General features: G+C 38.0%; 1 protein-coding gene across 5 annotated transcripts in view; it reads right to left on the bottom strand.

Annotated features, from left to right (window-relative positions):
• The window catches only part of zgc:66433 (uncharacterized protein LOC321250 homolog), a 61,788-nt gene that overhangs the window by 21,751 nt on the left and 17,239 nt on the right, over window positions 1-22,798 (bottom strand). For 2 of the 5 annotated variants that reach the window (XM_042492943.1, XM_042492945.1), the window contains exons 2-3: window positions 9,042-9,124; window positions 2,031-2,205 (exon numbers count right to left, since the gene is read on the bottom strand). In XM_042492943.1, coding sequence (XP_042348877.1) covers window positions 2,031-2,205; window positions 9,042-9,124 — 258 coding nt within the window. Of the gene's footprint in view, window positions 1-2,030; window positions 2,206-9,041; window positions 9,125-14,768; window positions 14,812-22,798 lie in introns of those variants that run through there. The other 3 variants (XM_042492944.1, XM_042492947.1, XM_042492946.1) reach the window with 2 other exon arrangements.

Below are 22,798 nucleotides of genomic sequence, written 5' to 3'. Positions count from 1 at the left end.
TGTATATCCTGTGACACAGAGAAAAAGTCAAGAGTAGTCAGGGCAGGAAGTGGCAAAGCTTAGGAAAACAAAGGATATTAGGACTGTCCACAGGAAGACACGCTTTACTACTTGTTACGAAAACAGGAAGACATGAGCCTCAGCTGAGGGAGAACAGGAGATGGATGTTAAAACATGATCTTCCTTTCCTAAATTATCTCCGTCCTTTTTACACGACAGGAGATATCTATCTGAATGGACAGAGGAACGCCCACAAAATGGATGGAAAGACAACACTGAGCTGCAGGAAAAAGAAACATTTTAACATGGTATCTTCCTTCAGTGGCTGTGTTTTGTTGGTGAATAAGGAGCTAGAACAGTGACAGTAAGTTTTGAAATCAAAAATAAAATTAGGCATTGAAAAAAGGGAACACTGTCACTGAAAAAAAATCCACAGATTTGATTTTACTTTACTTTATTTTTTTGTATTCTGATGTTTTTTTCAATGACAATCTCTGATTTTTTTAATGTGCTAGTTTAGTTTTTTTTAAAATTTTTTTTAATTTTTATTTTTTACAATGACTCTTTTTTTCCCCAGTTTTTTTTTTTCAGTTTAAACTTTTTCACTGTCACTGTTTCTTTGCAGAGGTTGTTTTGTGAGGTTTTGCAAGGACAGCAAGATTTACATTTACATAAATGACACTCAGAATCATTGACCTGCAGAAAGAAACAGAAGATTGTCATGGAAATGTCATCAGAATTTTAAAAAAAAAAATCTAAATCAGATAATTTTTAATGCCCTTGTTTCATTTTCAGTTTTATGTTTCAGCCAATGTTTTCTTTTTCAATGCCAAATTTTAATGTTAAAACCTACTGTCACTTTTCTAGCTTCATAGATGAACGCCTTAAAATTTAGTGTGATATACAAAAAGTGGCTGCTGAATAAAATACTAGATGGTTTAGAGATATCTTTGAAAAAAGTGTGATATTACCGAAACTGGAGTTGCGTTTCATTGAGGTGGTTCAAATCACTCAAAAAGAATACTTCACCCACAAAATGACCATTTGTATATAAATTAATCACCAACTATTACATTGAAGTTGTCAAGAAAATGTTAATTTTCTTGCATGCCTCCACAGTGAGTGAAGAATTGAAAAAACGGCCAACGTTCTTCATGAATTGAAGAAAATGGGTACTGAATTTAGAAACAGCAAAACTTCATCAAAACATCAGTTTACAAACTCTCACAAAACAAATACAGAATAATTCAAGTCGTATGCTCAGTACTTCCTAAATACACTTATTTTTTGTGTGTAGTATGCATGAGACTTGGACTGATGTGTTTGAAATTGTAATGTTATAGCCAAAGCGCATGTGTTGAGAAGCACTTTGCACAAAAATAGATAAATTTGATAATTCTGTATAAGTTTTGTGAGAGTTTGTATACAGACGTTTTATATAGTTTTGCAGTTGTTAAATGCCAGTTTACTTCAGTTCATGAAGACTGCCTTTTTTGGATTCTCCTATCACTGTGGAGGCATGTTAGGGGGAAAAAAAAGTTTTTATTAATAAATTCTGGGTAACATGGGGTGAGTAACTGATGTACAAATAGTCACTTTTTGGGTGAAGCATTCCTTTAAAGACACATCAACCCTTGAGAGAATCATGAGGGAAACAGCTGCAAGAGCAAAATGTTGGGTTAAAATGTGCTGTATGTACATTAAAAATAAGTGTATGGGTAGCACTGTGAGTTGTGGAATAACTGCACAGCTCAAAGGCCTAACAGAAATGTTTGGATGAGGCATTCAGTAAACAAAGCTTTATGTGAAGAGATATATGATTGACTTTCTCTATAATTAAACGCTCATTCAGGGTGCATTTACTGCACTGATTTGAGTTTATGAAATGCAAAATGTAGCACTTCACAAACCATTAACCACAACATAAACATTTCCCCAATAAACCAAAGGTATTTGTGTCTTTTTGGAAGAAGTATTGCAGTCACAGCTTGTGTGTGTTTTTTTGTGTGTGTATGTGTGTCTGAGCTTACCCAGAGCCCTTATCCTTCTCTGATCGAGTGAGCGTGTTATTTTCGGATGTTTTGCTGACATTGTCGCTTGATTGGCTGGCTTTGAGCCCCGCGTCTGCTCCTGCGGCTGGCGGCTCCTTTCTCTTCTTCCTAGCAAAGAATTTTTTAAACGTCTGGAACTTGGACTTCTTCTTTCCTGAAGACAAATGAGAAGAGACAGAAATAGAGAAAGTCAAATAAACTGGTTTACCCCGCTTACATTTACCTTCTTGTAACAGCACCACAGTGAGTCTTTACCACGAGCTGCACAGTGAAACCTTAATGAGAACATTACACTCATAGCATCTTTACACACTGCCCTCATGTGAACTCTAGTTTGAGCAATTATCCCTGTGTCAGCTGTAAAGGCCCAGGTAGGCTTCCCTGAAGAGACTGCACACCGAGACTGATGTGTGTTTACACAGAGACGTATATAAGGACACACACAAACACACACACACCTCTTCTTGTAAAACCTGCCCCCCAGTGAGTCCAGCTCCATTAGCACCGCAGTGGAAAAACTCAACAACTCTTTTATAACTCCTTAAACAGCTACAAGCTGCCTTCAATGCTTTCAGTCAGCGAGGCGCTCACCCACAACCTCAAATGTCCTCTCTGTGTCCCACATTCAACAGGCCAATATCAATCAATATCAATATTTAGTCCTCTGTTCATATCAAATAGTCTGCAGAAAGAAATATTTGTCCTTATCCTTTTTTTAATAACAAGACCAAGGTCTGGTTCAGAACAACTTCTGCTCTGCATGTAACATTGCAGCCTTTTCATTAATGGGAATGAGACCAGTGTGTGGTTTCAGCAAAAAAAACTCGACATCACACTGTGACAAAAGACACTGTGATTTGTTGCCAATCAAAAGCATGCAATCACACATCCCTGGTCAATTACTTTGTACCTAAAATGCAGTATTTCTACCGTTTACCAAACCACTGTTCAGTGTTTTTACCATCTGAACAGCCTTTAAGCTCATGGATCCGTTATTCAAACGGACTTCTTCGACCCATTTTACATCTGGCTGGTACCTAATGCAACACACACCTTGCGCTATTTAGCAAAAGGCTGTTTTTGGTCTGCATGCCCACTAAAGGCCCTGACTAACCAAGCTGATGGTCGGCTGTTGGTAAATATTGGACTGTCAATGAGCGTCTGTCGACCCGGGTGCTGTGGTGTGTTCAGCACCATTGGCCCTTGTCGGCCCTTGTAGAGCCTAACATAAGCAGATTCAGCATGTTGAATCAGTGGTGGAGCCCACCGGTGAATGAAATGATAAACATAACATAACATAACATAACATAACATAACATAACATAACATAACATAACATAACATAACATAACATAACATAACATAACATAACATAACATAACATAAACATAACATAACATAACATAACATAACATAACATAACATAACATAACATAACATAACATAACATAACATAACATAACATAACATAACATAACATAACATAACATAACATAACATAACATAACATAACATAACATAACATAACATAACATAACATAACATAACATAACATAACATAACATAAACATAACATAAACATAACATAACAACATAACATAACATAACATAACATAACATAACATAACATAACATAACATAACATAACATAACATAACATAACATAACATAACATAACGCAGGTGCAGACCGTATGTGCTGGTTGGTCATTGACTGAAGTCCCTGTAGTGTGTTCATGTGCAACTCTTTGGCCAAGATACAGTCTACTGGAAATGATATGACAGTCTGTTCAGTCACCGCTGGTTCTTTGATAATGATTTGGTGTGTCAGGGTCTTATGAGCAAATAGCCATGCTAGTGGCTATTTGAGGCTGTACTTAAAGCTGTCATAACTGTCATAATTGATAAAACTGTCAATAATCTCACACAGTCTTACATGTAACATGAAAACATAAACAGTGAAATGGGAGCAAAAACAACCAATCGGAGCCAAGGAGTCTCTAACGCAGCTGCCAATCAAACCATGTGAATATCAGCTTGTGGACTGTGTTACTGCATTGCCAATTTCACTTCTCAAATTTTAGTGTACTGTTTAGCTGTAAAATGAGAACGTTTGTTGGCGGTCGAGCTGCCTGTGGGCAATGTAGGCAGCAGGTTTTGACAAGGAAGAAGAATGCAGGGATGAGAAAGGCAATATGTACTGCATCTGTACTGATACTGTTTCCATAGTGAGTCCGACAATGTTATAGGAGTAAAATGCTAAATTAGTGGAGCACTCTTTTTCAAATGGTCAAAAAATAATCTGCATCTACCTTTCACAGTACTATAGGACTGCTTCATAGCAACGATGTTTGATTCCATGACCTCTGACCTGACAAAGCTAGAGATTTTCACCAAAGACAAACCCTCATTCTTAAAAAAGCCAATTTGGAGCATATCCAATGAAGGAATGATCAAAATATATACTATCCCAGTGTACAGATATCTTAATCCCCAGAGTCTGGACAGTGTTGAGACACCAAACAGAAGAAAAAAACATGGAGGAGAAACAGACTGTGAACAAAGAAGAAGCTGAAAAAACAAAACAACTGTGATTGAACTATTTTGAGAATTCACATCTTCGGGCTATAAAAATGCTTCAGAAGAGACTTAAAAAAAAAAGAGACATTCTTTATCGCTGTGTCATTTCTGTCTTTCTCCCGGTGGGAAATCCTTGAGCGTTCATTCCTTTCTTTAAAAAATACACTTTGTGGTCAGAGCTAAATCACAGCTGAAAAATGTCTGGAATCTCAGCCTGGTACCAGGGCCAAGACACTTAAGATTTTGGGCCATTTACTTAAGAACAAAATGATTAAGCTTGTTTATTTCCACATTATAGATTTTGCATTTTCTATCATACGTATATAAGGAACTTCTTCTCTTTTATTTTGTGATAGTAGTAGTGATAAATATACTAAACATCAAAAGACATTATGAAAATTAAGTTGAAAATCAAACTGCAGTCACAAGCTGTCTGCATGGAGGGCTAAATATAGCACCTGACACACTATTTGATGAGTTGCCATCAAACCACACTGAAGAAAATGCCATTTTGCATCCAGACTCTGTGAAGAAATGTTGGCTGCAAATTCTCCTCTTTCGTCCCGACCTTAAAGTGAACTGCTAGATTTACTTGAGGAGCTTCCAACCAGCCCTTGGTGATGCTTCAGAGGCCGCTCTGCGCTGCCAAGATGAAAAATCAGAGGGAAACACCAGCCGAGGGTGCCATTTATTGTGCTATTTCAGGCACAATACACTATTAAGTTAAAGGTCTGCACTCAGAGAGCTGAAAAAGGCCACTGCTTCAATGGAAGGTCAGTGGAGCTCTGTGGTTATTGTAGCTCTCAGATACATTTATCCCCAAACATATTAAAAATAACATCATGGGAATTTCAAGGCAGTCTAAGGTCAATATCAGGGGTTACTGACTTCAGCTTACACAATGAGACACTGGTGACCTTTGACAGGGAAACAATAACTACGACATTGAGAGAGTGAGGAAGAGGAGGGGAAGGAACCTCAAACATCTTTACATTGATTTTGGGTCAGGACATGGTCACTGTCGGGAACAAAAGTCACTGTGGTATAGCTTTGGACAGTATCAAGTTATTAAGGTATACCAGGGTATTTAGACATCTCATAGGTATGATTTTCAATACCATCAAAAATACAGATGCTCCTCTTTTTGTTAACCCTTTTAAACTTGAGCAAGTGGATTGATTTTTTTCAAAAACATGGAAAGAGGGCAATTAGCAACTTAACAATAAATGAACCAAAAATTAGTGAAAAATTAGTAAAATTATACAAGAAAATTACCTAAAAATCTCACAGAAAAGTAAAAACACAAAACAGGAAATGACCTGTAAAAAGCACTAAAATAGAAAATAATAAATGCAAATATAATAATAATAATAATAATAATAATAAAAATAAAAATAAAAATAAAAAATAAAAATATGAAAACATTGTTATTAATAATATGAAATATTAATAACAATGTTTTCATTAATTTACAATCACCTGAAATTAAAATGGTTGTGTTTTCATTTCCTTTATGTCTACATACAGAGTGGATCCTCTTCTAGAGAGTCCACCATGTCCACCACCAACAAACACTGGCTCTAGAGAGGGCCATCTGTTTTTTCCAATCAGTCACTGTAGTTCTCCTACATGCTCAGCACACTGGAGAAGTTTCAGTTGATCACAATATGCAGCCTCACTTCGAGGTACCACTAAATCCTACACATTGGACCTTTAAGCACTGACAACAATGTTATATCAAAAAGCCTTTACAGCCTCACTTTAAAGGAACAATGCACATTTCTTCAATCAGCCACGTATAATTTTGCATGAGAGATACCTGTAGAAATAATTTTGTCTCTTATCACTTGTTTGAAGTGGTTGGGGCTCAGCTGCAAAATGAGAATCTCATATTCTTCCCTGCATTTATCAAAATGTATCAAGATTTGAATCCGAATCGGTGACAGTTGTAGGGCTGCTTGCTTATGTTTTCACTCAAATCTGATAAAACAGTCTTGATAAAATCACAAGTTGAAGTGAAATTTGAAACTTCTTCTAGTCTAAACTATAATGATGCAGCTTCATAATGCTGCAGCTATGGTGCTGATTTTCAAAACATTATGTTTTTGGATATATTTGTGGAAAAACATTACATCCTAGTGTCTGGGGACTCCCTTAAAGCTTGTTTTTTTAACCAGATGCATGTGGTTATACAGGATGCAGCAGTGCATGCTTCTGTGAGCTCTGTGACAATCTCGGCCACAGCCCGTGCTCTGAATGCACATTTCTACTTTATGATGCACGCAGCTTTGTAAGACTGCAGAACAATAAACCCTTATTTATTTTGGTTTGATGAAAATGAGAGGTTGGACTGAGTGGCAAAGTATGCATTAGCTTTATTTCTAAAGCTTGGAAAATGAGACAAACTAATTAGAATAATACACACTACAGTTATGATGGTAAAGGGGAGCAGGATGTCACTAGCTTTCCTTTTTATTTTTTCTTTGCCCGTTTGTCCTTGTGTATCATTCTGGGTCCCCTCTCTAAATCCTGAGGTTTTTGAAGGCCCTTCAACGCAGCACAGGCAGAACTCTTCATTAGTTTTTCTCAGCAGCATTTTGTGAAGTTTTGAGTGGCAGGGAGGATATTTAATCAATTGATCCAATTAGAGCTGATCAACGCTTAAGTTTCACTTTTAATGCGCCTGACCTTCCACTGCTCCGTCTGTCCCCAAAGTATTCTCTGCACTCTGTGAGTGTGTTGTAGTGAATATCAGTAGTGTATTTAAATTCCAACAGCACAACTAATGAAAGATCTAACTCAAAACACATGGCAGCATTTGTTTTGATCGTGGTGGGCTGCCCCAAATAAAGAAATGTGTGGGAAACCCTGAAATCATTCATCTTAGTAATTAATCATTTAAAACTGGCTTGATTTATTTAAAAACACTTTAAGAAGTTACAACTTCTGCGTTACGAGAAAATTACCTGAAATTTAGCGCAAAAAAAAATGTTTGCATGTTGCAATTTGTGGACATCTCTTACCAAGTTGCTCTTTGCCTTTTAAGCCACATTTTCATAAGAAATCAAACCAATTTGCTCAGTTTTCAAAGGCTCAAATGTGTGTAAATGACATTTGAATGCAGCACAAGAAAATTTATGTTGTTTCAGGTTTCAAAGGGTCAAGTCAAAACAACACCACTGTTGAACAAACCGATTTCTTCACAAAAACAAATTCAAATTTCATTGCAACTCCACTAAATAATACCAATAGATGTGTTTTTTAAAACCTTTTTTGCTTATTTTTGCTTATTTACAGTATCAGACCTAAACTCATTTCTATTTCCAGACTGCAACCCTCTGAAACTACAGATCCAATTACAACACAACGCATTCAACTGGGCGCCAATCAGAGATAAGCTGCCAGCCTGGCACCATCGCTAATTTAACACCAACAGATTGAGATGGACATGACTGGCAGGCACCATGATCTGTGGAGTCACGCCTGACAATCAGCTCTCCTATGAGAAGTGACTCACCAAACATAGTGCTAATGGTGATTGCTGCAACAAACTGCACCTAAAAGATTTCCACTGAAACTTCAAAATTAAAAAAAAGCTCTAGTTGAGACATTAACTCAGGCACATCCAATAATCCCAACAGCACCTCAGATAACATTCCAGCTGTGGCTCCATCCACACAGACATCTCTCTGACCTCCTAAAGCACTTCTTCTTCCTTCCCATTCTGTCAGCAGCATGTGTGCTTTCCATCTGTATAGACAGTATGCAGCTGGGTTCAGTGTGTGTGTGAGATGATGGTAGCTCCCTCTGTTCCTTCATTTCCTGCCAACAGCAGCGAGGAGATCTAGATAGTTAAAGCTGGCCTGATCTTCTCTGCTGTGTCTGTGTACATAATCTCATCGCTGACACGATGGAGACGCCCATACAGCATTACCTACCCATTGTGTTGCTGATATAATGCGTTATTTTTATCGTAGGTGGAAGCAGCATCTCCTGAGAACCATTTTTATTTTGCCGAACATGCATGTTCCAGATTTTTTTTTTAATCAAAATCTAGGGCTGCCCTTTGAAAGTTGAAGTTTCGAATTATCAGTCAGAAAAATAAAATGCTTCGCTTGATTTGCTCAGTGTTTAAAAGTTTAAAAGGCATCTGAAAGGGGCACAAGAAAAGTGACATTGCTCCAGGTTTCAAAGGGTTAACTGTCAATTAATTATGGAATTTCTTAATAGTGAAAAAGGGAAAATTTTTGACAATTATATAAACATTACCATAAAAAAGTAAGACTGAAGCAAAAACAAAAAGGCTAAAACATGTAAAATAAAGACATGTTATTTTGTTGTAATTATTACATACCCAGAGTGCCTTTCTTCACTTAAGAAGTTTTAATTGAACATGTAATCAAATAGTTACCTGAGCACTCTTCCACGACCTCAGCTGGCTCCTGATTGGTCGTCACATCTGGAGGTCCTGATGCCATGGCAGCACTTTCACTGCTTGGAGACAGAGAGAGAGGCTGATTAGCGAAACAGGCATTTGTGCCTTAATGTCAAGATAACAGGACTGTTATACTGTTGCACATGCAGAAGTACACAGACACGAGGTGTAGACTGTGCACATGTTCCAATATTTAGAACATGTGCACTGGACCCCAGTGCATTTGGCTTTTATTTTGACAAAATTAAGTATCATTCACACCATAAATTGATGCAGACAGGCCACACATTGGTGCATAAGTATTCACCAGAATGCAGGACATCAAGTGTTTGATGCTCAAAGTTTTTTTGTCAGATGAAATCAAACCTGCCGTTTCACATGTGCCTCCTCCGCTGTTGAAACAAATCAAACACCCCTGCTCTAAGAAATTTAAAAAAGGTCAAGATGAGGGAAGATGCTCCTGCTTCTCTAACAATAATGCATATAACCAAGTTTTAATTTAATGAACATTAACCCTTTGACAGCAAATTGGCTTGATTTCTTTAGGAATCATGGAAGAAAGTTAAAATAGAACAAGTTAGAAAGAAAATCACCTGAAATTAAGCACTACTACCATCAAGCCTAATTTTTAGGGCATTTTCTTGTCACCATTTTTTTTTCTTTTGTAGGACTTTTCTTGCCAAGTTCTTGTATTCAAAAGAAATCAAATCAACTTTCTCAGATTTCAATGCTTGTGAATGCCGAAAATTGATGACGATCCAGGTGTTAGAGGGTTAACCTACAGAGCTACTGGACATTTTTCATCAAGGTGTGGCTTTGTTTGGGTGGCAAGAAAGTGAGAGACTTGAGACTGTCTGAAAGCATGTGTATTACAGCAAAAAGCATAAACTGAGTAATCCCTTATTAAATCGAGGGCATGAAATTGTTTTTCTTTTTCAGCCAGGACACCTGCTGGGCTTGGTAATTTTATGTCTGTATTTATCTTAATCTGCCTCTATCTCCTCATATCGCTCATACGCCAGCCTCAACACTTGCAATGTGATGAGGCTCGCCGGATTACAATGTGATTAAAGTCCTATTTGGGAGTGTCGTGACTGCCAGTAAAAAGTGGCTTGGCATGAGCAGGTGGCAAAATCTGAAATCACACAGGACTTCACAGACAGTTTATTAGAGGGATCACATAGTCATCTGTAGCAAGCTGCTGCCTTATAAAATCATTTGGATGAACTCCTAACTGCGTCAACACCAATCCTCCACTCCTTAAAAGTTGAGCATATGTAGTGTGTCTCAAACTGTTGAGACAAACTTCAATTTGCTATTTAAACCTAAGCTGTCATGTTACACTTGAGTCCAATCTGAAGCCAAATTCTTCAGTCCAATCCAAACAGTCTCAACAGAAGCATCTCAGCTATGTTTCCAGAGATCTGCTCTGCTCCGAAATGTTCACGTCGTAGCACCAGCAGATGCCCAGCAACCCGCAACACAAACCTCAAACAGACATGAAATCACATTACACACTAATATCTTGTTATTGCCCAGATAGTCGCAGCAGCACGGACGTCATTACACTGCTAACTGAGCCTTCACTGTATGATGAGTTAGTAGCGGATATATTTCGAAACTTTAATGAAAATATAATCCTATAAGTATTCGAAATTTGAGACAATCAGCTTCATATCACTCACAGTCACTTGACTTTATTTCACAGGACTATTACTGAGCCGCGTCCAGCAGACAGGAAGTTGGAGGTCATGCGATAGTTCAGCTCCAGCATGTTGATTTGGCTGGTCCGTCATACAGAGGGGTCATTAATTCACAGAGTTTTACATGACTCCCTATCTAATTAGCTCTGCACTTTACAGTAAGATTTCCTGCGCATGTGGCAGGAAGTTGAATCATTACTGATTTGATTTTCAGTAAACTCATAACTCTGAATAATATGTCATTTTCACAGCATCTATGGAACATCATGAGAATCATGAGGAGGAGGAAAGAAGAGACTGTTTTCTCAAGCCAAACTTTTCAACAGACGACAATAAGCTTGAAAACATCCAGCTGTGATGAGTTACTACAAGGTAATACAGATGTTGACTTTGGCAACCAAGCCAAAACCTGCCTGTCTTGTTTTTCACTGGGTGACAGAATTGGTCGGTCGATTGCTGCAACACTTTGGGAATATCTCAACAATTACTAAATAGATTGCGATGAAATTTTGTACAGACATTTATGTGCCCCACAGGATGCATCCTAATGACTTTGGCGATCCTAACTTTTCTCTAGCCCCACCATGATGTTGTTTTTTGAGGTTGTCAGAAAAATCAGACACTTTCGTTAACTTCAGGAATATCTGTAATATCTTTGGTGATCCTCTGAATTTTCCTCTGTCGCCATCATCAGCTCAAATGTTTGATTTGTCCAATACTTGACAAATGACTTAATGCTTATAAAGCTAATGACATTTCAATCCCGTAGTGCCAAGTTGAAAAAGTGGCTGATGGTATGATACACGATGTTCAGTGGCATATTTCAACTCTGAGAGTGGTATTTCACTCATGTTCCATCTGCACATTTCACATTCTAACAGCAGATGAGACTTGTAAGTGGGAGACCACTGTCAGTGCATCAAACCAGCACTGCCCCCAAATACACAGACTTAATGCTTGTACGACAACCGTTGCCATAAATGTATATCTTTTCTGTCTTTATTGAAAATGCAGCACAACAAAGTCCTATTAATAAGGTAATGAATGCCTTTCTGGTGCTGCAATATTTGTAATGTTTTGAGAAGCAGGGTTTACCACACATTCATTTATTTGTGGCGGCTCGCCATGATTAAAACATCTGCTGCCACGTACTGATTTTATATTTTTGGAGCTGGACTGTTCATTAGAAAGCTGTTGGAATTCATATAGTGTTTGGTTATTCAGCATACTCTGGGCACAGGTGGAGTTGTAGAACATCAAGTGCAGTAGAAATAAAACTTAACAGTTCATTGCACTTTAAAAGTTTGCTTTCACTCCCTCTGAAGCAGCTGCTTCTCTCATCCATTGATCTGATAAGCTTTGACCATATCAACAGATCAATTATCCACCCTGCGACTCAAAACCCACCACCCACTCTGTCACCTTCTGCTACACATAGATTCTAATTCTGTTGGGGACACTGAAATGAAAAGTAATTTCATAAAAATATATTCTTTCCAATGGTCCTATAATTAATATTAGTGCTATCCTTAGCTAACTAGGCTATTGTTAGCCTAACTACTTTAGAGAGTCTTTTGTAATAATATCTGTAAATTAGCTGATATTGTTTTACATATTAGGATACTTTTTTTGTATCTATAATATAAGGAAAGAAACTGTCTGAGCCGAACCTTTGACTATACCAGCTCCATAAAATCACAAAGATCCAATAAATATAATTGTATGCCCATCATGTCACACAACTGATGACCATGGCATCATACTGCTAAAATAGTTTGCTTAACTGTAAGCCAATGTGGATAAGAAGCTCTTGAAATACTTCAGAAACTCCGTCTGCAGATGAAGACCATGTGATATGATGGACAGCTCTAGAAAAGCTAAGACGCTGGTCTTGAGTTGGGATCATACTTATCATAACACCACATTATATTCAAATACGACAGAGAAATGATTTCTTCAATTCCTTTTCAGAGCATTATTAGGACAGCCGTGTTTTTCACGTTTGCTGTTATTGTAAAGAGACTCTTTCTCTCCATTAAGGAAGCGGCTGGAGAGCTTCTTGTCAACTGTGTTTACAGTGAGTTTGTATTATAGAAGCAGATGGAACATTCTACAGCGTTTGTTGACGTGCCGAGAGGCTTTCGTCAGTATCACCATTACATCACCATTATCATCTTAACCCTTGTTAAAGTCACGAAAATCATCCCAGCCACCACGTTTACCTTCACCATCATCTCCAGAGAGAGAAACAACTGAACTAAACTGTCTGTGACATCACTCCTTTAATAAACCATAAACTGTTTTATTTGCTTTATTATTTTGATATTTGCAATATTGCATAACATGGCCATATACAAAGACACACGCTGGTGGTGTTGTTGCTGATATGAGTTGATGGTGCAGGACTGATCCATTTCCTGTCTGATGTGACCACAGGAAGACGCTGCAGCCACACACACACACACACATACACACACACACACACACACACACACACACACACACTGGTTGAAGAGCCTTAATAACATCTCTAGGAAACACATACTGATACACAGAAACACACACAGATAAACACAGACATTCATATGTTGTCTATGATATGAAGTGGTAGGGAGAGGAGGGAAACCAGTCTAAACATCCACTAAAAACCATCACAGGACTGCGTGTTCTACCAACCAGTGGGAAAACCGAATGGAATAGGCAAAGACTGAAGTTTAAAAAAACATTTAAAAATACATAACTTATATTTGGGAACTAAAAATTAAACCTGTATTTGAGTCTGTAACATTTTTGAGAAGTTTGCTGAGATGTTTTTCAGTGAAATGCTACAGAAATGCTAAAGAGGCTAAATGTTGGTGTATCCAATGAATTAATCACTGGAAACAGACCACTGCATCTGATACATAGGCTGTGTTCAACTGGACCAATACCACCTTCATATCTGTGTGTTAATTATAGAACTGAAGCCAGGCTGTTAGCATAAGTCAGCATAAAGACCAGAAGCCTGGGGAAAGAGATAATGTTAGCCAAACATCTACCTACGTACATCTCTAAAGCTAATTAATGAAAGGGACAGTTCATCCCAAAAATCAAATACAGATTTTTACTCTTACCTGTAGAGCTATTCATCAGTCTAGATTGTGTTGGTGTGAGTTACCAAGTGTTGGGGATATGTGCTGTACAGATGTTTACTTTCGCTCAAAGATAGTAGAACTAGATGGCACTGGCTTGTGATGCTCAAAACGCAAAAAAAAGGAAGCATGTGTTTGCTCATGGAGGAGAGAATGGCGTCCTACTCAAATGAGCTGTAATGTTAGCTAGGTCAGTAGTGCTAGGTGAACTAGCAGTAAATGCACACTTTCATCTGCGCAGTGATTTAGCTGGCAGGTGTGGTTAAAGAAAGTAGTTCCTACATGAAACTGCTCACCACAAAGTCTGTGATTTATCTTGAGTAACTAGTTCATGATTTCTGAAGAGAGACCTTACTGTTGAGTTTTTCAAATTTATTGTTTTGTCGCTTTGATCGCCGCTAGGCAAGTGCCATCTAGTGCCATTATACTGGAGAGAAGGCAGCCATCTCTACTGCCAATACCTCCAACAGTCGGCAGCTCACACCAATCTAGACTGATAAATAGCACTACCAATAAGAGGAAAAATATTTTTTTTGATTTGGGGGTGAACTGTCCCTTTGACATATATCCCATTTGTTTATTCCATACATATAAAAAAAGTAAAAAGGTAAAGTTGCTGTTTTATAAGCAGTTGTGTCATTACTTCAACTATTTAACGCTAACTGAAGTCGAAAACTAACTGTCCTCCCTCCATAGTCTACTTAACACAGATATAAATGAAGTGTCAATCCTGTCATTTAATTCTCAGCAAGACAGCAAAAAAGGTTATTTCCCACACTAAATAATCCTTAAGGAAAGTTGATGGTTGGACAAATTCAGTCCTAAGTATTAAGTTTAAGGTAAGAGGGTCAGGGGTCAAAATGACTGACCTGCGCCCACTTCCAAAGCCGGCTCCCCATGGTGACATCCTCCGCTTCATCTATGAGAATGAAGGAGGGATGACAGGGGAAGAGGAGGTGGGAAGAGAACAGAGATACAGGCCAAGGGATAGATTTGACAAGAAAGAAACAACCGGACAGGAAAAGAGAATTGTAGATGAGAAGATGAGTCAAGAAAATAAATAAAAAGCACGGGGGAGTGAGAGGGCGAAGAAAGACAGTGAGAAAACAGAGGAGACGGGGACAAACACAAGACAGAGGGAGGGAAGGGGTCAAAGAGGGGTTGTGGGAAAGAGCAGCATGGGAGGGAAGAAGAGTCAGTTAGATAAACAGATGAATATAAGGGAGAAGAGAGGGAAAACTGAGAAAACAGACTTACAGTGAACACAGAGGCCTTCCTGTGTAAAGCAGTGCTGTGGTTGCCAAATAAAGATAGTAAGAAGTCCTTACTGAAATTATTCTCTCACTCGTACATATTTTAATAAGTAAACAAAGGCTTGAGAACTTAAATCTATGTTAGATGATTCTGGTGCAGTGGTCATGTTTTACGATGAACTTCTCTGTACATGGTGGTGCTTTCAGGGGATATTTTTTACCATCCATTTAAAAATTGGGGGACAAACTGGAATTTGAATAAAGTGCAGCAGGAATGAGTCCTGAAACCCGGAAATTTGTTGGCATTTTAGCACTTACGGTTTCCACATCTCAAAGTCATTGTCATTGACATGTTCCCATTAGGCGTCATTTGTATTCGCAATTTTAATTTGCGTAATTTGAGGGTTATTGGAAACCCACCCACCTGCTAGGGCAGCAGCAAAAATTAAAACACGAACAGTAAGAGATTAAAAAGTGTGTTTTGTAATGTTGCCTCCAACATAGAAGGTAGAAGATGGTAGAAGGTAGATTAATTATTCATTTTTTAAACAAAGTTTAAAAAACAAAATTTCAGTTGTCCTTGATCCTGCTACATCTTTGGAGTTGAAGGATGAGTTGATTAAAATCAGGAGCTACTATGAAAATTCCATCCAGCTCCTTGGGCATGTTGCTGCATTTAATTCAATTCCTGCAGTGCATTTTCTGAATTTGCATTAGAGTTTTGTGTCCCGTCGGCTCTGAACAAGGTCCGTCTATCCAGTCCGTCTCCATCCCTTGAGCACAAAGGCAATAAAATCAGTTTAATTAACTATGAAACACTGTGAATGAGCCAGTTTTCAGTTGGTAAAGAGATTTTCATCTCAGATCAATCTATGAAAACTATTTGTGCAACCAGGGGGCTTAAAAAGCCCTTGCACATTCACAGAGACCAGCAGCTTCTTCTTTTCTTGGTGTTTTTTTTTTTTTTAATTTAAAACAGTTATGTTAAATTACTGAGAAAGGGCTTCAGAGACAGGCTTGTTGATGATATTACACATTTTACAGCTGTGTTAACCAAATATAATACAGAAACTAAATCAAGCAGTGAAACATAATTTAAGTGTAACATCTTAAACAGGGTGTGGAAACCTTATAAAACATGCAAAAAGTCTTTTCTCCAAACATGGGAACTATATTTCACAGTCCAGCACACATTTAACAAGCTGAAGCTCTGTCTTTACTTTATATTCTTATAAGAGCGAGTGACATCATAGTGTAGATCTGAACTTGTTATTTCACAAAACGCTAAACCACAACAGCAATATTGGGGCCCTAATTACTTATTTTTCTGCCATTTTAACAATCCTTTTCTCTCAGGCTACTTTTACATTATATACTCTTTTCCATTTTTGACATTTTTCTGGCAGCTGTTTATTCACTTGTTTTTACTGAGATTATTTCTGCATTGCATGCTGTGTAAACACTCTCAGGCATATTATTAGCTTTATTTGGAAGCTAACAAGCGTGTGTGTCCGTGCATGCGAGAGAGTGAGTGTGTGTCAGACTCATTGCGTAACAAAGGATTAGCACGTAGAGGTATTTGGATCAGTAGGGGTCTGCCTTTATCAGACACATGAAATAACCTCATTAACGCCCACACACAGTCAGCACACACACTCACACACACAGTGAAGACAGACATGTCCATATTTGACCATGGACTTAAGTCAGTGCTAAAATGAGTCTCATTAAACAACCCCCATCTAAAGAAACACTACTGATTAGCAGCAGAGAAAATAGAGATTCTGATTTACATCATGGGTAGAAATTCAGAGCTCTTTCATACTAGATGACTATAACTTGACTTCATCCACAGGGTTTCTGTCCTTCTGACGTAACACAAATCCAATATAATTCAGCCATAATCCCTCAATGGAACCAGTCACCAGACTTATGCACCACAGGCTTATGATGCTGACTAATTGGCTCTTGTCAGTACCGACATGCATATGTCTGACGTGATGTCTGACTGCGATAAAATGAGGATCCCCCAATGGTACAGATTATTGATTCAAAAACTAAGCTTTTAAAACGATTAATAATCACATTCATGATTATAGAATGATGTCACTGCATACAGGAATAACTTGTCTCAATGAAATCTAATCCAAATCTCTCATCTAATCTAGTAACATATAATAGGATCTATATTGGACTTTGAGCTTTTACAACACAAATCCACTCTGCTCCAGTCCTAATCCTTCTGTACCAGCAGCACTAATATGGACCTGATTATATTACTACAGCAATTAGGGACTGCAGAGCAAGAGATTTACAGTGAATCAGCAGCAGAGGCAGAGATTAGGAAAGGTCTAATTCAATGTGTATGGCAGTTTTTTGTTGTTGTCTTTTGGGGCATTTTATTTCAAGATTTTGTCTTAAAATAAAAAAGACATGCATATGTCACTCAGTAGTCCAATACGCACAACTGAAGCAACAGTGAACATGTCATCTAAACTTACTAAACAACAGATCAAATCATCCCACCCTCATTTCCCTTCATAAAAGAAAACAAGAAAACAAGTGAATAAATAAATAAAACAAAAGAAAGAAATACAAAAATAAGAAAAAAAAAATAAATAAATAAAAAGAGCGAAAGAAATTTGTTGTGCAATCCAACAACACTCAAGTCCATACATTGTTATAGTGTCACATCCAGTTTACAGTCCTCAATAACATGAATGGCTGCCAGAATCAGGAGATCCTCACAGAGCTGACCTGGGGTGTAAAAACTGCATTACATCTCTAATCCAATGAGTGTGGGTGGGCGGGGTCTTTTCCTGCCACTTAAGAAGAATGTGTATGGCAGCTTTTAACTGACAATTTTGACACTGTTGAATAAAACAGCATTATAAGTAATCTGACCAACATTGCTGTAGAATATAACTGGTTATATCGGCAACTAGGTCAAGAAAACTTGCATTGCTTTCTCCCTTGGACAACCTGATTAAATTATAGTGACAAATTTTCCATGAGGCTCCAGCAGAACAAACCCCTCAGCTGTGTGGCTGTACACAGTGACAGCAGAGCATAACCTCAGTCATGTGAAAGCAGTTAGAGCTAACATTGTTTATGAATGAAATTCTGTTTTCTCCGGTACAATCCATCCCCTGAAGTAGGACTACTCATTCACATGCTATCAGTGTGGGTTTCAAAGGCTCGGCAGGATCTAGTATTAGATCTAAAACACAAAGTTGTAGCCATGATTGTTAGCAATGCTTTAGATATAGATGTTACTACATATTCTAAAACATGTATGCCTCACAAGCATCTTCAACCCCGCAGCACAAAAGATCTGTAATCAGGACAGTTTCAAGATTCGCGTCACCAATTCAGTATGCAAACAAATGTCTCCCCTTCTCTTCCCGAGTTATGGCATTTACTTCTCACCAGAAGAGTATTTTTGCAGAAAATTATATTGTCACACTGAAATTGACCTTTGACCTTTTGGATATAAAATGTCATCACTTCATCATTTTATTCTATTCGACATTTTTGTGAGCTGAACTCTTGAATTAAGCCAAAAACATGTTTTGTGAGGTCATAGTGGCCTTTGACCTTTTAACACCAATATCTAATCAGTTCATCCTTGAGTTGAAGAGGATGTTTGTGCCAAATTTGAGGAAATTCCCTTAAGGCAGGAGGTATATTTGCTGTTTAACCCTGCGCCCCCGTACGTGTCCGGCTGCGTCATGAGCATTTTTTTATACTTGCGTATGAACGAAGCATGCTACTGGAGGATTCCTCTAAAGATCACACGAACTCAGGCCACATACAACTACTGGATATGTGGGATGTAAACAACAGACATGGCAACACTCAAGGAAGTTACTATCATGTTAATGCTGAGATCAAGGCAGACAAGGTGACTGCGGAGACAACATGGTGGTACATAAGGCCTCTAAATCAATCCCGTCGGGGCAATGTGTCTCTCTGTCACATCTGCTCTGCCTCTACACTGTCCCTGTTGTTTATATATATACCGTATCTTGCGTCTGCGTCACATTATTTTTTGAGGACGCGCACAGCTGATGCGCTAAACCAATGCAGGGGATACGTGGCAGCCATCATGCGTATGTGTATACATAATAGTTAACAGCAAGTGAGATAACGTGTTCAGTAAATAATGAGACAGATGCAATGACACTGACCTTGACCTTTACTCTACTCAGATCATCTTTAAGTCCAAGTGAACGTTTGGACCAAATTTAAAGAAATTCCCTCAAGGTGTTTCTAATATATTGCATTAACAAGAACGGGACAGACATGATGTAACAGTGACCTTTGACCACCAAAGTGCAATCAGTTCATTGTTGAGTCCAAGTGGAAGTTTGTGCCAAATTTGATTAAATATCCCCACAACATTCCCAAGATATCACATTTACAAGAAGGGGAGAGATGTGAGGTCACATTGACCTTTGACCAGGTCCCCATTAAGCCCAAATGAATGTTTGTGCCAAACTTGAAGATATTCTCTCAAGGCAACTTAAAATATCACATATTCACAAGAATGGGACAGACAGATAGAAAGAAAGACAGACAGAAGACAGACTGAGGGAGGTATGGCACCAAGGCATAAAGCATCTAAAATACTGGATGTTTGAGGTGATGATGAGTATGATGGTTCTTTGGCGTTTCCCCTGTGTAGGATGGTCTAATCTGGACTATTAAAGCTCTGGCTACAATATTCAGTCTGTTATATCAGCAGCAATGATCACCATCAACATATCACTGCAAGGAATCCATGTGGGAAACCTATAAAAACCAGTCAAAGACTTATTTTTAGGTGCTTGGCAGGAACTAAAGAGTATATCCCTATGTTTGAGGCACAAAAACAAGCCTTAAACTTGAGTCTCAGCACAGTGAGCAGAGATGAGAGACTGAGCCGAGGCAGTGCAGATGAATTGGCCACGGTAATATGATGTTAGTGGGTCTATGACGAGCCGCAAGCCTTCAATTTCCACAGAGAGAGACAGAGAGAGATGCTGGAAAGAACGATTTGCGAGGGAGGAAAAGGATTTTTCCAGTCAGCTGAAACGATAAACTTGGCTGACTGGGATGAGCCACTGAGTACAGATACAGCTTTAGACAGTGATGTCGCATACACAGACATAAGCTGCACGCATGTCACCTTTAAAATGTATACACAACATAAAGTATGTAGCATATGCAGTTTGAGAAAGGTGTGCTTTTTAACATTTTCAACTTGCCATATGTTTAAAACAAGCTGAGATTAAAAAGGGTTATGACATTTTAGATTCAAATCAGAAAAATGGGTTGAATCTCACTTCAAACGTCTGCATATGCTATGATTCCTATAGGATTAGCATACTGACTGGCATCCACTTTGACAAAGTTCTATTCACAACTCTTTCATTGGTCAGGTGATTTGCTACAAATGAGGCACAATCATGGAGTCAAATCAGAGATGGGCCATGCTTTCTGAGAATGGCTGGAATTAATTTCAGCAAAAACTGGATAACCAAGACGCATTTTAGGATGGTGGTTTCCACTAAGGACTCATTATCAAATGTTTGTAATTTTTGCTTTGTTCAAAGCACATATTGTAATCTTTCATTAGCATAAAAGGTGATTTACAGACCAACTTTAAAAAAGACAGCATTTAATTCCATTTTCTTGTACAGTGGACATTTTCAAAACAACTGACTTCCAGAAGACAGCAGATCTACCAACAAGAGGGGAATTAATAATAGTAACGGTCTTAAAGGAGGAATGCTACCTACTTTTTTTTTATAGTAAAATATGTCATGTTTTGATCATTACCAGAAGGGTGAGAGCTGTCAGCATGAGCTGATCAGGTGTCTGCTGCATACCTCTGATGCTAATGTGGACTCTTTGTGGATATTCAAAAGACGTAACATTTTTACTCATGGGAATAGTTTGGGGAATGCATGTATTAGCTTTGTTGCCCAGTGTTAGATGTGAAGATCGAAACCACTCTAATGTCTGTGCTTTAATATGAAGCTGGAGAAATGAGGGAGTTAGCTTAGCTCTGTAGCTTTGCCCACAAACATCTTGAAGTCCTTTATTTTCACATTATATTTTATATGTTTACTAATTTAAAAAAAATCCATTTTAAAATTTAACTTCTAATGGTGTTACAAGGAGTTATATAATGAAACCATTTCTTAGCTGGGCCAAACACTTGCCGTCAGTCCTGTCTTTAAGCTAAGCTAAGCTATGCAAACACCCTGCTGGCTCTAACTATATATTATGTATATATTATAAGTATTGACATTACAGTTGTCAACAATAATCTTTATTGTTTATTTATGTATATTGAACTGTCACTGATAATGGTTTTTCTACATTTTAAGCACAATTTATATATAAAATATGAACTAAATGACCACAGCCATTATTGACTTGTCTTACACTCTTGTTTCATGCATTAAACCTGAATTTATGTGAGATAATTTTGGCAAATTTTCTGTTTTTTGTGTTAACTCTATTAACAATTAGAAAATCAACTGCATAGAATATCTATTTTCTGTATAACTGCAATTTCTGAAGTTAAAATATATATTTGACTGCATGCACAAACTCATACACAGCAATAACATTGTTCAGAAAATACGATTTTCCATTCTTTAGAAAAGATTTACAAAGATGAAATCCCCATGGCTTTAAAATATACAATACTAAGACCATGTTTATAGCTAGAAGTGTCCTGTAAACAGTTTCACAAGATGTTTCTTTGACAATGCTGGTCTATGGGGAAAGTTCTTTTTGGGCTGGGCTTGGGATTTGTCATTGCAATACCGCAATTGGCCACTGGGAAAAACTGGAAGCAACTGGCTGAGCAGCGGAGTCGTATCCAGTTCCTTAATACATCCATGGGAACAGCATGTAAAAAAGGAAGCATCTTCACAAGATAAACATCTTTTACTCTCCCATTACTCTCTCCCCAGATGTTAGAAAGCTTTTACACAAGTTTTGTTATTGTCTGAACCATCTCTATTACTTGAAGGAACACAATTTGAGCGAAACGGCCATAAAAGGATATGAGAAATATACAAGGAATGTGGCCAGATAACAGCTCCACACCAACATTTCTTTGTTACCTCCTCCCCTTTGTCTCTCCCTCTCCTTTTTTTAACCTCCTGTCTCATAATCTCACCATTTCTCCTCTCTCTTTCTTTGTCTATCCCTCTGTCTCTCGTCCAACCGCACATACCTAACTGGGAACATGGCCTTTAAAACCGCGGTATTTCCTCTTGACCCATTCAACCATTCAACACCAGCATAGTCAGCAGGAGACTGTGACGATGAAGGAAATTATTCATTGAATTCCACCCCTGAGCTCTAAAGAATGTCACTGTTTCTTTGACTTTCTCATGACTGGAAATGCAAAAAAAATTGAGAAAGTAACAGTAGTATCAATATTAAATGTTCATATTCAAGACCCTCATTGTACAATAATAACTGCATAGGTCAGAAATATCAAAACAGAAGATATGTTCATTCATATTTGGGGGTAAACGAACTTTAAATGAAGCCTTGCATTACCACAATCTGTGTTAGCCTTGGAATAAAAGTCCAGGGGACATACCTTAAAAAAAATTTTCAGCCACCAAAATAGTAGT

Source organism: Plectropomus leopardus, chromosome 9, assembly GCF_008729295.1.
Source record: "Plectropomus leopardus isolate mb chromosome 9, YSFRI_Pleo_2.0, whole genome shotgun sequence".
NCBI classification, from domain to species: Eukaryota; Metazoa; Chordata; class Actinopteri; order Perciformes; family Serranidae; genus Plectropomus; species Plectropomus leopardus.
The sequence above is the reverse complement of the archived record's forward strand: the minus strand, read 5'-3'. Positions and strand labels throughout refer to the sequence as shown.